At 32.9% G+C, this 14,956-nt stretch overlaps 2 protein-coding genes across 3 annotated transcripts; both read right to left on the bottom strand.

The window, feature by feature from the left end:
• Nucleotides 1–2,685: 2,685 nt before the first annotated feature.
• Nucleotides 2,686–4,057, bottom strand: LOC114719269 (late embryogenesis abundant protein D-34-like). Its single transcript, XM_028904742.1, has 2 exons — nucleotides 3,240–4,057; nucleotides 2,686–3,053 (listed from the first exon to the last, which is right to left on the bottom strand). The coding sequence occupies exons 1-2, from the start codon at nucleotides 3,894–3,896 to the stop codon at nucleotides 2,880–2,882; spliced, it is 831 nt and encodes a 276-aa protein (XP_028760575.1). The 5' UTR covers nucleotides 3,897–4,057; the 3' UTR covers nucleotides 2,686–2,879.
• A 1,148-nt stretch (nucleotides 4,058–5,205) lies between these two features.
• On the bottom strand, nucleotides 5,206–9,463 carry LOC114719262 (pheophytinase, chloroplastic). Of its 2 annotated transcripts, XM_028904734.1 has the most exons (7): nucleotides 9,345–9,463; nucleotides 8,300–9,026; nucleotides 7,162–7,388; nucleotides 6,696–6,887; nucleotides 6,432–6,588; nucleotides 5,351–5,609; nucleotides 5,206–5,305 (listed from the first exon to the last, which is right to left on the bottom strand). In XM_028904734.1, the coding sequence occupies exons 2-6, from the start codon at nucleotides 9,008–9,010 to the stop codon at nucleotides 5,355–5,357; spliced, it is 1,542 nt and encodes a 513-aa protein (XP_028760567.1). In that variant the 5' UTR covers nucleotides 9,011–9,026; nucleotides 9,345–9,463; the 3' UTR covers nucleotides 5,206–5,305; nucleotides 5,351–5,354. The 2 variants fall into 2 exon arrangements, with proteins under 2 accessions (XP_028760567.1, XP_028760566.1); XM_028904733.1 differs by having other exon boundaries at nucleotides 5,206–5,609.
• Nucleotides 9,464–14,956: the final 5,493 nt, after the last annotated feature.

Below are 14,956 nucleotides of genomic sequence, written 5' to 3' on the forward strand. Positions count from 1 at the left end.
AAAACAGTAGCCAGGTTTTATTTTAGAAAGTGCGTATGTAGATTGATCACGAGTTTTTCTTCTCTGGTTGATTGTTACTAGATGAGGAGTAATATTAGATGTTCTACATTATATAAAATATTTAGATGTTCTGCATTATGCGAGTTTAGAAGTGTCTTGGAATGTATTTGTATATTATTTTGTGGTGTAATTTTGTTTCTAGTATATATTAAAAATAGAATAATTTCATCCCAAAAAAAGCTTCCCTCTAAACAGTAATTTCAATCCAGCCTAGTCATGATTATTCCTCCACAATTACCATGCCGATGGCGCTCTCAAACTTTCATGTTCTATGGAGGGCTTCCTCCATCTGTGCCGGCAAATGCTTGTTATTACAAGGGCTGCGTAAAGAGTGGATTGAACCAGGTTAGATATCAACCTAAACCCTGATTCGAAGTATGATCGGGCTAAAAAATTTGATGCAAGGACTGATCCAGTGTGGTTAGGCCCAAGACGAAGACCGGGTTGGATTTAGTTCACCGGGTTATTGGACCGGTCTAGGTTGCTTCGCCATTCATGTACTTTTTTTGGAAAAAAATTGATAGCTATTTTTTTTCCCAATTAGACTATACAATCATCTCATATATATACAAAATAAATCACCTAAATCTGAAAATAAAATAACAATGATAAAAAATAATTAAATGAAAAGGAAGAATTAGGTTAAAAAAATAATATAAAATTAAAGAAAATAAATATAGGTACCAGTCGAAAAAGACCACCTGGCTAAAGAGTTAGATTAGAACCCGATCTAACTTGATATCCAACTTAGTCCAGTTTCGTCTGGATTTATATTTAGGCTGTTTTTTTCTAAGCTGAACTAGACCGGGTTTCTTCGAACTGAAATGGGCTTCTCTAGATCGAAATTTTTTGAACAGCCCTAATTATTACTAATAATCCAAAAACTGACATTCCTTATTACAGGTTTTCTCTATTTGTTGGGCCAGCTACAGGTTTTCTCTAATTACTATGTTAATGTTGTTTCTTTACCTTCCTTTCTAAGTTTTCTGCAGCATTTTATTTGCTCTATTGTAACTTATAAACCTTTACTCCTAAAAAAAACCCACTTCAAAAGAATAAAGGAATTTAGTTAACTTAGGTAATGATATTAAATATTCCAAAAATTTGTATCCTTTTTCCAGTATCAATCACTTTGAAAAATTATTGAGTAGATTCTTTCTACCTAATTAATGTGTGTTTGTAAATTGAAGTTGGAATAAAAATAAATTAGTGTAATTTGATTTATGTTTAGATAAGTTTTTATTTAAAAAAACATCAGTTTGACATAAGTTTTTACTAATGCTGGATTCTCATGCTATATTTTGATTGTAATAGAGAGGAATTTACATTCTTGTCGCACCAATGGATTTGAGACGTAGTAAAGGGTGTTTGGCAACTTTTAAACCATGGTTTCAAAAGCACTTTTTCACAAAACGAGGCAAATTCCTCTACATATTTACTTCGTAAACCGTAAAAACACTTTTGAAACCATGGTTTGGTTTCTATCCAAACACTCCCGTAATCTTGGGCAACTTAGAAGATCAATGTTTGGACTACCTCTGTGCGTAATATAAAAAATAGTGAGAGATTAGATTTTTTCTGTTAAATATAAAATTTCAATTTGATAGTATTTTTTTTTAAAATAGGGAGAATTCCTGAGATAGTTCCAATATAGTAGTATTTAAAAAGATTAAAATGCATTGCAGATATTAATTAATTACATTTGTTTGTATAAGGTTTTTTAATACTGCTTGTTTGTATAAGTTAGTTAAAAATATTCCTTAGCTTGGGTCGGGTATCCTTGTATATAACTAAAGAAAGTAGTTTAAAAAAATCAAGTCATATTAATTACTATTAACTAATTTTTTAGTCTCCCCGAATTACCTTGTATATAACTAAAGAAAGTAATTTAAAAAAATCAAGTCATATTAATTATAATTAACTAATTTTTTAGTCTCCCCGAATTAATTATTTAATTTTTTTTTTCTACGCATGGTTTGTTTCTATTGAACGCCTATTCTCCTCAAATACTAAACGCGGATTAAGGAAGGACATGAGGTAGTACTTTTGTAATCAAATGTAACGTTAGAATATTGCCTAATTTTAATTGGTATGAAACCATTAATTTTTTTAAATTAAACAAAAATAAAATTAAAAGACTGAAATACATCCCAACAAACAGTAACATTAGAATTTACAAATTTAGGGGTGACCGCCGGTGGCTTGTGGCAGCTAAAGGTGGGGCAAGAGAAATTGTTCAAAAAAGTTATATTATTAAGTCTCAACTTAATTACAATCCACATTCAAAACCTTGTTTAAAAACTAGTTTGACTTTTATTTTAATCCATAGTTTGACTTTTATTTTAATCCTAATTATAAGATTTCAATCCATATTATCTCTCATATTTATTTATTTATTTTTTTCAAGATAATCTTTTTAATAATGGTAGTTCTAGCCAATACGTTTAATTATTAAAAATATTTTAACGTTTGATTAGTAAAGATATTTTAAGAAAAACAACACCTATTTATTACAAATAACTAAATTTACTTATTTTCTTAATATCCTGAAATTGAAATTAGTCAACTGAGCTAGTATAATTAAACTAACTTCAAATCTACAAATTAAAAGAAGTGAGATTAATAACAAAACATATATATTATATTCATAGAATAAAATACCACCATTGTTTAGTTTAATATTAACATGTCACAACCAGATTGCGCACTTCGAAGTTGACATTACCGACTTTATCGAGAAAGACTACTTTCGAATCAACTTATTGGCCTTATGCTATGTCTCAGTATAGAAGATGATACCAAAGATTTGTTTTTGAGTATTATTTTTGTTCATTCAGCTGAGCGGCGGTGGCCATGGAACACCCTACTCCGCCGGGTGTGGTTAGCATCTCCGGCGAGTCCCTCCGCCACGGAAACTGCATCTCCGCTGCATACACAGCTTCTGCATCTTCCTTCGTCACCGGCTTGTCCGCCGCCAGCTTCTCCGTTGCATCCTATGTTTCAAAATTGCATCATAAATCTCAGAGGATTCAAATTTAAAAAAAAGAAAATGGTAAAATATTAATAAATCGTACATATGTTCGATCAAATGTAATTATTGATATAATGTCCAAGAAATCAAGAGGGTGTGTGTGTGTGTGTATCAAATCTTTGTTTTATAAGTAGAATTATATTTTTACCATTAAAACGTCGGAGAGCTTAGTCATATCTTCCCGGCGTCTGGCATGAGTGTTCATAGAGGCTGCGTTCTGAGCTGTATCAGCCACACCGCCGGGGACAACTCGGTTGTTTCCTGTTGCTCTAATCTCGGCCACCGTGATAGCGGCAGCATCACTCTGATCCACCGGTTTATCGCCGGCGGAAATGGCCACCGCCTCAAGCGCCTCACCAATGGAGATGGGGTCCCCATCTATGGCAGCCGATCCAATAGTAGAAGCCACGGTGGGGCCGTCCTGCTCCACATGCTGCCCCAGAACCTGGCCCCCGACCGCCTCTGTGATGATACGCTGACCCCCGGCCTTCGTTTCAGTCACCGACACGCCTTGGTTCTTGGCAATGTCAGTGAAGTCTTGGTGTTCGACATGGCCGGCCATCTCGTTGATGACGGCAGCGGACTCCATGGTGTCGGCCGGAGTTCCCTTGTGGGTTTTTCCCAAGACTTGGACCTCGGCGGCTTGCATGGCGGCTGCATCTTGAGGGGAGATAGGCTTGGATGCTAAGTCGCCGGAAACCCTGAAAACGTCGCCGTATGTGATGGGTTGTTGGAGCTGAGAAACTGGGGAGAGGCAGTGGTCCTCGTCATCAGATTGAGGCCCGAGTGGTTGACCGTGACTCATTTTCGGAGATGGATATCAGAATTCAGGGTGTTACATTTAGGGTTTTGGAGGAGAAGATGAGGTAATAAAGGAGGAGGAGAAAGATTGATGCATGCAAAAGTCGACGTGTTGAATCGTTGAAGGTGGCGCTGTCAAATGCTTCCACCTCCCTCTTCCCCTTCCTTACACTTGGCTGGATTTGCATTGGGTGCTCATTAGGTGATGAGCACCCATCTGGACCGTCCAAATCTGATCTGGACGGTCCAGATTTATTTTTATTTTTATTTTTATTTTTTTAAAAATAATTATTTTAATAGGTATAGATAAAAATAAAAATAATCTTATAACTATTATTTTTTAAAATATAATTTTTTATATTTTAAAATAATTATTTAATGATATTAAATCTGGACCGTCCAAATTAAATCTGGACGGTCCAGATTGCTCATCACCTGATGAGCACCAAATGGGAACCCCCACTTGGCTTCTTTTGCTGCAATGACTATTCAATATAAAATAGGAGAAATTTCATTTAATTTCACTTCACTCTGGTAATCAAAATTTTTTTATAAGTGAAAAGACAAAAATACCTTTTATTTTTGAAAAAAAAATGCTTGTAGAGTTGGGTTTGTTCTTAGAGTCCTAAAATCGGAGCAATGTTGTCTTTATGTGAAAATCATAAATAAATCCCCTATATAGAGACTAATCTTGACTGAAATACATAAATAAAAAAAAGGTTGTTCATAGGTCACCTTATCTAATCTTTAGCATAAGTGGATTATTTTTTCTTTCATTTGTTAAAGTATATATAATTATTTTTCGAAAGATATATATATTGAATAGGAATAAAATTGAAAAATCATTATACTGTAAGGGAGAGTTAGTACAGGTTTAAATTTTTAAAACATGCTGTGAATACCCTATAAATAAGACCACAGTTATATAATTTAGTTGAACACTACAGAGTTGCGTGTTCTAGTCAGATTTTTCCACTCAATGATATCAAAAAAAAAAAAAAGCTTCCTATGATTCTTGATTAAAAAAAAATGAAATAGAGGAGAAAATACTAACAGTTTGATGTTGCAAGTAGTTCCAAATCTGCAACCTTTCACGTAGAGAAAAGCTTTAAAAAAAATTTCAATTTTTTAAAATGTTGTACCTTAGTTTTACAGACTCGAAACGTTTTATAGATTAAACATTTTGAGGGTCATTTTTATCAACTCTTCTCATATAACTTGAACAACTTAAAAATCGCTTAAAATAAGTTAATTAGGGACTTGCTACCGTGTAACTGAAGAGAACGGGGCCGAAGCAAGCTACTTGAGCTCAGTTTTGCAAAAAAGAACTTTTCTTCTTTCAGTAAAGGTTGATACACGATATGGACAACTGATTACAAATTAACTGATGTTTTAAAGGGTTCCTATGATGTATGATCTATCAGTATACACTTTTTATACACAGAAGAGTTCAAACTGTGTATCACTGAGATTTGAGTGACAGGTTCCTGAGCTTGGCCCGAGAATTGATGTAAGACCGGATCCTGTCCCAGAGTGTGAAATTGCTATTATTACCTACATATCTAACCATGACTGATTTTTTTGAACCTTCTCTGATAAATTCTAACTCCTTAGCAATGGTGGATTTTGTGTTGTCTGAGTCATCAAGCAGAGGTAGTGAGAAAGAACCTTGAGACTCCAGGTTTTTTATCCACCCACGTAGTAAAAAATCTATGACCTGTTCATAATGGCATTTATTTGGTTAGGTAAACAAAAAGGCAAATAAGGAAGGACCACCACCTAAAGAACAAAACTGAGAGGAATTGTGTGTAACATTAGACATGTTTTCTCGTGTATTATACAGAATTTGATAGCTTGTGAATATATATTTTTCATCCAATTCGGCAATTCCAGTCTACTCTACATGCTAGGCTACTTGACTACTTTGAGCTCAAAAGCAATTAGCACACGACTCTTTCTTTTTATTTAGAAAAAATTTAAAAAGACAGGTACTAATTGCCTGAGGATACAAGTGGAATTGAACACGGAACTTCCCACTTACAAAAGATTTCTCGTGCCACTAAGCTACAAGGCCATTGTCAAAACTCTTTGTATGCATGCTTTATCTCACATAAAATTGATAAACCCCTACATCTACTATTGCTCATCCAGACTACTTAACCAAAGAATGACCCCATCAAAAACTTAACAGAACAGAAAAACCAGCAAAGAGTAGATTTCCTGTTAATTCAGATGATCAGGGCATATCTATGAGTTTCATTCCTCCCAAGTCCTTTCTCTCATGTAAAGATAAGCAAGGTCCCCAAAATAGGGAAATCAGAAAGTATAAGTTGAACATTGGAAATTAATATCACCAAGAGCAGAATACAAATACAGGAACCAATCAAGAAGAAAAACATAAATATGTCAAAGGTGAGTCCCAAAGAAAAGTATGCAGGATATGTTTACGCATCTCTATATAATTGGCTCAATCTGCCTATCTTATATAGAATGTGCAAAAGAAAAACACTTTCAAACTAATTAGCGAGGAATGGTGTACCTCTGGAACTTCATCATGAGGACAATGGCCGGCTGGGCTGATTTGATAATATGGAGCTTCAGGAACCTTCTTTTTAACCTGAAGGCCCCAAATTGGCCTCACCCAGGGATCTTCTTTACCATACATGAGGCAGATCGAGACATTGTTGGCTTGGCATCTAAAATGCAAACATCCTGGAAATCTTTATCTTTGGAACCAAAAATAGAGATAATGATAATGATCAAGAGCAGATGGAGCAGTTTAATGAATAGCAACAACACCTACCTAGATAATGCCTCATTGAAGGATAATTCCGCCTGAGGAGCGCACATAATTGAAGCAAATGATGCAGCAGCAGCTGGATGCCTTGTCGTTTCAATTATTCGCAAAAACACATCATCTACCTTTGTTGAATGATCTGCATAAACCTGCTTAAGTATCTCAGCGATACTTTTTGGATCACTAATTTTCTCCCACCTAAAGATAGACAAGATCAATTTTCCAATTCAAAAGCACGTTTCAAATGGAGGAAAGGATTCCAACACAAAGAAAATCTTGTTCTGGCTCAAAAACAAGAACTCCTAAACCATTCAGAATACTTTTCTATTAAAAGTTCCTCATATGTGAATGGAAATCAAGGTTCTGAGCATGAAACACGGCAACTTAGAAGTTAATTTCTGAAGAAGTCTAAAACAAGTCTTCAAAAAAAGGCACAGGAATGAAGCAATGAATAAGGTGAAGCGATACTCACAACAACTCTGTCAGCCTCTTCACACGTCGGGGTAAAGGAAATGTTCCTGCCCATGGAAATAATTTTGCAATTCCTGGATTTCTCACAGGATTGGGCAAAAACCCCCAAAACGGTGTTGCATTGAGTAATGTGACACCCTTTACTAAATGAGGATTACATGCTGCAAAATACAACGCAACAAATCCTCCCAATGAGTTGCCCACAATATAGACTGGTTCGCCAATTACCTGAAAATCAATTCATGCCATTTCAATACCCAAAAATTAATTTGATGGAATCAATTTCCACAAGCAGATTATTAAAAATAACTAAGACCGAAGCAAAATTATAGAGAACATCTAAGGTCCAACTTTACTTGGTTCGTTATCTGTACTTATCAACACCACGGGTAATTAAGATGATTAAAATCACTTTTGTAATAAAGATACTGAAGAAGAATATCAGCTTTTACGTACTTATTACATTAATCATGGACATAAAAAATAAACCTATAAGCTAGTCATCAAGAGACTGCAGATTCTTACCGCACTAACTTCAAGGCCTTGGAAGAAACACAAGCAGTGCTAGAGAAGTAATTATACAAATTTATTATAGTCTGCGAAAAGTTGAGCAAACCATGCTGTAGTGCAAAACATTAGAGCATTATATGTCCATATCAATTCAACCAAGATAGGAAATTTACTATATTCAGTGAACGCAGTCTCAGAGGAAAATAAATAACAGAAATGGCTGCAAAAATCTTCAAAAGTAACTCAGACATTAGAATCCATTTGAATCAAATGACAACGCACATTGTGCCAATGATATGACAGCATCGATATAAATGAAAGTCAATAACTAGGTAATCTTAACTTTTGGCACAATTTCGACGGGTGTTGTGGCAGAGTAGGTCATAACTGATCAACACGAGATAAGGTCTGACAAGTAGTCCTTCAAACATAAAGAAATGAAAGGAATTTCAAAAAAGAAATAATGAAGAAAAGCCATTAGCTTGGTATGATTTGCAGCAAAGCCATTTGCACGATATGACTTTCATCAATGTTTGCAAAACAATAAACTAGCTGGAACAACTAAAGTTCTATTGTCATCGAATAAAACATGAACGCAGCAAAGAAACCATCGTGTACATAACACAAACCTTTTCTATGAAGTAGCGAACTTGATCCTGCCATAAATCCATGGAGTACACAAGCTTTTCTGCCCATGGTTCAGTTTCATCCCCAAAACCCCACGAAGAACTGTTACAATTAGATGCAGCCCCTGCTTTAGACTGTAGTGTGGGATCTTCAAAAGGCAGTGACATCCCTTGACCAAGAAAATCCAGTGCCCATACTCTAAAATCACGACCCAAATCCTTCATTTGTTTCTCGTAATGGAAAGCACCAACACCAAAACCAGGAAGAAAGAGGATCTGTGGGGATTCCAAATTTTCACACCCGGCCTTTTCATAGTGCACGTTAAACTTTGGCTTCCACTCCCAAAAGCAACTTCTTATCACAGCACCAGATTCCCCTTTTGGCTCATTTGGCAGACCAGGAATGCGAACCTTAGTAGCAGGTTGTTCTATTCCTGAGATATCTCTTACATCTCCTTCACCATCAATCACAAAACCATCATAGCCTCCACTATAAACCTTGGAATTATTTCGTTTAGAGCCTTTAAGAGTATTCAAAAACCTATGACCTCTTTCAATGTTATAGAATCTATAAACGGTGTTATTATCATGGATTGCATGATTTCCAGCAGTGGGAAACCCTAATTGCCGGGAATTGATGCACCTTTCACTCAATTTCAACTTTGAGTTCACTACGTAGCAACATGGTGCCGAAACATAAGATAGAATTTCCATGCCCAAAAACTGTATTCTGTATTAAACAGCCATAGCAACTGAATCAAAACAAATTCAACTCAATTTACAAGAGTAGATACTTTAAAACTTTTTCTCAACGAAATTCAGGACCCTATACAAATAATTATATCAAGGAAGTAAAAAGAACAAAAAGAAATAATCACAGACTCAAGCGATACTGTATCGTTCCAATTTTATCGGAAATCAACCCATACTGAATCAGGAAACAATACATCAATTCGTAGCTTTCAGACGAATTTCAAACGAAATTCATAATGATTAACCGGACACAGTATCAAGTAGCAACAAGAGATCTAAAGAATAAAAAATATACCTTCAAATTAAAGAAAAAAGTAGCATGAGATTCTGCTGTACCCCAGGAGCTCAAGTTCATAAAAATTTATTGGAAGACTCAGGAGAAGGTGGGGAGATATATGTCCACCTACCTTTGCTTGGAAGGTTCTACTTCCTTTACCCCCCGCTTGGATGAGAAGAAAAGTTGGGAGGAAAGAAAATGAAGAGAAGAGAAAACTGAAAGGAAAATATTATCACTCTTCCTGCTTGGATGAGTGAAAGAAAACAGGAAGGAAAGAAAATGTATAAATATCAGAATGACTAAAATGCCCTTATTATAATTAATTGGCAAGAAACTAAATAATTTAGCAAAAAATTATTTTTCTATGTAAAAATAAAAAGGAAATAATTTTTGAACTTAATTAAAATAAAAGGAAATAAATAACTCATACATTATGTAATATTTTAATAAAATGATAAAAATCAAATAAAATTAAAGATCATAATAACATGAGAAATTACCCCTGAGAGTTTTAAAAAAAAAGTGGGGGGGGGGGGAAGATGCAGCCGACTGGATGAATGTGATTACTGGAGCAGCGACGGTGAGAGCTTTTTGGCGCAGGAGAGAAGACGAACGATGCGAGCTTGGCGGGAGGGGCAATGTGGAAATGAATCGAAGCGGTGAAAATCTCTCCACTTGTGGAGAGAAATTTTGAGAGGAAAATGGGGTATGGGACCCACCATATTTTTCTCTCCACTTTTCTTTTCTCTCCTATTTTCTTTCTCATCCAAGCAAGGGAAAAGTCCATTCCTCTCCCATTTTCTATCCCACTTTTCCTTCCTCTCCCATTTTCACTCAATCCAAGCAGACCATTATGAACCAAGGGGAAAGAAAACATTTTTCCAATGAAAATGAAAAATATCTGTAATAATGCCAATCATTCTTTCTTTCTTTTTTGACCAGCAATGCCAATCATTCTGGAGCGGCCTGAAAAATAGATAAATAAAATGTTGTAAAGTGTAACTCCGGAGAAGATAAACTCCACGTGAAAAAATAAACTCCGGAGTAAATAAATTGAATTTATTTATTTTACCCAAAAATGAACTCCACGTGAAACGACGGGGAAGAATGAAAGAGATCTTAAAAAAAAAAAAATTTAATTACCAAAAGATACTATTGAGAAGTGATTAGTTTGAAATTGTTACCATTTCTTATTCTGAAACTTATCATTATCTACTCGTCAATAAATTTTAAATTAATTAAATTCTTTTTTTAGGATCTGAGTGTGACTGTAATTCAACAAGAATCCTAATATTACAATTTCTTTGGTTCTTTTAAAAATATAAATTATTACTTTATTCATATTTCAGTAAATTTAAGGAATCTCAACATACGATTTAGAAAACGCCAAGGTTAGAATTTTTATAATATATTGGTATAATCTACATATTTATGTGTAGTATATGAAATACGTTAAAAATTATTATTTATAAATTATCAATAATATAATTTATTTTAAACTTTTTACAGAGCACAGGCCCATAATCCAATCATACTAAAAATTTAAAAATAATATTAAAAATGCTATATACATAGAAATATTCTTACCCTCCTTTATATTCCTTGACACTTTTTTTTGCCATCATAGTCCTTTACAATTAGAAGAAATACAAAGAAAATCCAAAGAGAGGTGTAATATACTATCTTTGGTACTTAATATAAGACTTGGAGAAATTAAAGAAGTTGTTGGATTACTTTAAAATATTTATATTTATCATTTTTTAAACTAAAATATGTCTTATTTGTAAATTGATATATAATCTAATGATAGACATAAGTATTTTAGAAAAATCATTAGGATATGTTATAATTAACTATTTAGCAACTTTTTTTAATTTTCTCAAAATAATTAATTAAGTCTTATATTAAAAACTGGATGCAATGATATACTACCATCAGTCTTTAATACAAGAATTAATTGACTAATTTGAATAGATTAAAAAAATTATTGAAGTTAATTATTTGTAATAAATATGTATTGTCTTTTCTGAAATATCTCTCCTAATCAAGTATATTGGTTAGAACTACTATTATGACAAGGACTAATTTAAAAATAAATAAATAAATATGATAGACAAAATAAATTAAAATCTTATATTTGATAGAAAAATAAAAGTCAAACAGAATCTTATACTACCTCCGGTCCTTAAGATAAGACCTTGTTTGACTTTTATTTTGATCCTAAATATAAGACCCCAATCCACTTTGTCTCTCATATTTATATATTTTTTTCCAAAGTAGCCCTTCTAGTAATGATAGTTCTAATCAATACACTTAATTAGCAAGGATATTTTAGGAAAGACAATACCTATTTAAGACAAATAACTAACTCAACTTACTTTCTTAATCTCCTCAAATTAGTCAATTACCTCTTATAATTAGGACCGGAGGTAGTATTAAAAACCATCGTGGTAGGTCATGTGAATTACTATTGGGCAACCGCTACCTTCTGCCATTGTTTCCATATGCTCCAGTGATCAATTAAAATTGGATATTTATGAATAAAAAAATAAAACGTGAAAGAATTGAAAATGAAAAACGGCGACAACAATATTGATAAATGGATACGCACGCATATATATATATATATATATATATATATATATATAAATGAATCATAATAATAAGAGGTGTCAGGTCAAAAAAATAATAATAATAATAAGAGGTGAGAGGGAGTTAACGTGAATGATTTGGCTTTAGTTTGCGTAGGGGGATGAACGACATGGAGAGGCACTCTGTCGTTTTGTGCTCTGTGCTGCTGTGTTCTCACTTCTGCTGCACCCACCTCACGACTCTCTTGTCGTTTTGATGGCGACGGACGCTGATGTCCTGCTTCATTTTTCTAATGTCTTAAAATACCATAATCATCTTTCTTAATATCTCATCTTCCTCTTCTACTTGATTATGGTTGAAGAGTATCCATAGGGATAAAGTTAATTATAAGAAATGTGACGCGTTTTTCCTAAAATACCATAATCATCTTTCTTAATATCTCATCTTCCTCTTCTACTTGATTATGGTTAAAGAGTATCCATAGGGGTAATTTAGTGAAAATTGATAAATATGAGAAATAAATCTTATATTTAGAACCAAAACCAACTCACTAATTGGGTCCTATATTAAGGACCGGAAGAGTGCTTAGTAAGCCATTTCTGTTCATGAAGCTAAGTTGTTAAAGCTCATCTCTTCGCATACAAACTTATAGTTGGCCTGGACCATAAGCTCGCATGATTTCTTCCTTTTAGTTTTATAAGTTGTAATATCAAAGGTCCAAATTTTAATTCACCAAAGAATAAATAAGAATATAGCACAAAGAACAAATATCTCTAATATCGAAAGTGTCAAGAAAATATTTTATACATATATATATATATATATATATATATATATAAGCAGGCTTACAAGCTAGCTTATTGATTGTACTCCCAGCTTTATTCAAGAGATTTTTCTTTTTTATTTTTAATTACTAACCAGCTTAGTTCAATTATCCTGCGGCATTGTATTTGTTAATATATTTATTGACACTTGTTTTTGTTAGTACATAAAATTGTCTCCTCCATTATATCAGCCATTTTTAAATTTACTTAGAGGACAATACATCAATATACTAATTTTATCCTCTTTTTTTTTTTTTGCCCAACAATATTTATAATTTTATGTGCTGGATATGAAACATCCATGCAACGCACAGAGCAATGGGGATGCCTTTAGTTTATATAGAATTCAAGAAACTATGGATCTCATGTGATTAAACTTAATAAAAAGAATAATAGAACACAAAACAGAGGAGGGATTTGTGATGAGAACTGATGTGTTTCTCTGACAACTTAGCAAAAACAATACAAAGCAATCATGTGTGTGTGTATAAAGCGTATAATTAGAGTAAAATATAACTCGTGATTATTTCCATGCTGTCTTTATTTAATTAAAACAAACCACATATGTATTTTTATATGTTCTATGAAATTTGATTTAAATTACGTTGTCAGTAATTTATAAATAATATAGAGGATATTAAATTAATTTTGTATTTTATACTCATTGTAGTCCCAAATAAGAGGAGCTAGATGACTACTCTTAATTAATTTTTCCTGACATTCTCTTTCATTATTTTTTTATTATTACTCTCTTTTATTTACCTACTTATAGGTAAGAGCATATTAAAAATAAGTATACTTGTTAAATATTTATAATAAATAGATGCGTATTAGTTCGGTTGAGATGGCTTACCAAGTCATCTATTTTGTTTTTTGTTTTTCTCAAAATGCTTACCGTCTCAACTAACAATTTATTAATAGTTAAAATATTATTTTTAATCATTTATATGGAATATTACTTTTTTCCTTTGGTGAAAAACTCGTTAATTTAAAAATTGGTTTATATAAATTTTGATCACTGAAATTTGGGTCTATTTTGATTTTAGTCTTTTAAATTTAAACACAGTTTTAACTCTTGAAATTTAGTCCCTCTTAAAACCTTGGTTCCTAGAAGTGTCACAATATCAAAATATACTAAAGTGCCATAAGCAATGTTATAGTGATGTGGACTTACTATATGATATGTAGCTAAATTTTATGTGGATAACAAGGGGAGAAAAAACACGTCATCAAAATCAAGTTGTTTTGTCCCTTGTTTTTTCTTCTTTATTATTTGTTTCAAGAGCATAAGATCTAGTTAGATGTCATCAGATAAGTTAACATCACCACCTTTAATATCATTAGTTACACTTCAGCAAATTTTAATATCATTACACTTTTAAATATTAACGTTTTAAGATAGATTGAATTCCAATGATAAAATTGCTGACTTGAAATTTGAGAAAACAAAATCAAAATAAGTTAAAATTTTAGGGAATAAAAATTATATAAACCTTTTATGAATTAAATAAACAAATATATTGAATAATCATATGTAGAATCAACACAAACCTCCATTTAGGTGATTTTTACAGTGTTATGCCCGGCCGCCGAAGTATATAGGGAAAATTTTGTTTAAGGACCGCAGTACAGAATTAATTTCAAAAAGCCCCCAAAACCTTCTGAAACTTCACTACAGGACTAAGAGGACAAACTGATATTAATTTCACAAAGAAAATGATGCTATCGCCCCTTATAATAAATGTAGGAGAGCCTATTTGCAAGTAGAACTAGACAATTTGTAACATACATATATATTTACAACTAGAATTAGTTCATTTACATATCACCTCCTTCACCTGAAGAAGGTATCTATGAGTAAAGTGTGGAAGAGCCCATTTGCAAGTGGGACTAAACAATTTGCTACATATTTTATTTACAATTGGAATTAGTTCATTTACATGTCACCTCCTTTACCTAAAAAAGGTATCCATGAGTGAAGAAGTGTAGGAGAACCCATTTACAAGTGAGACTAGATAATTTGCAACATACATACCTTTATTTACAACTAGAATTAGTCCATTTACATGTCACCCCGTAATAGGTATTATGAGGGGCAATAATATCATTTTCTTTGTGGAATTAATATCAGTTTGTCATCTCAATCCTACGGTGAAGTTTTAAAAAGTTTTGAGGACTCCTTGAAATTAATTGTGTACTGAGGTCCTTAAATAA

This window comes from Neltuma alba, unplaced genomic scaffold, assembly GCF_004799145.2.
Source record: "Neltuma alba isolate B1F8T4 unplaced genomic scaffold, ASM479914v2 tig00011900_pilon, whole genome shotgun sequence".
Taxonomy (NCBI): Eukaryota; Viridiplantae; Streptophyta; class Magnoliopsida; order Fabales; family Fabaceae; genus Neltuma; species Neltuma alba.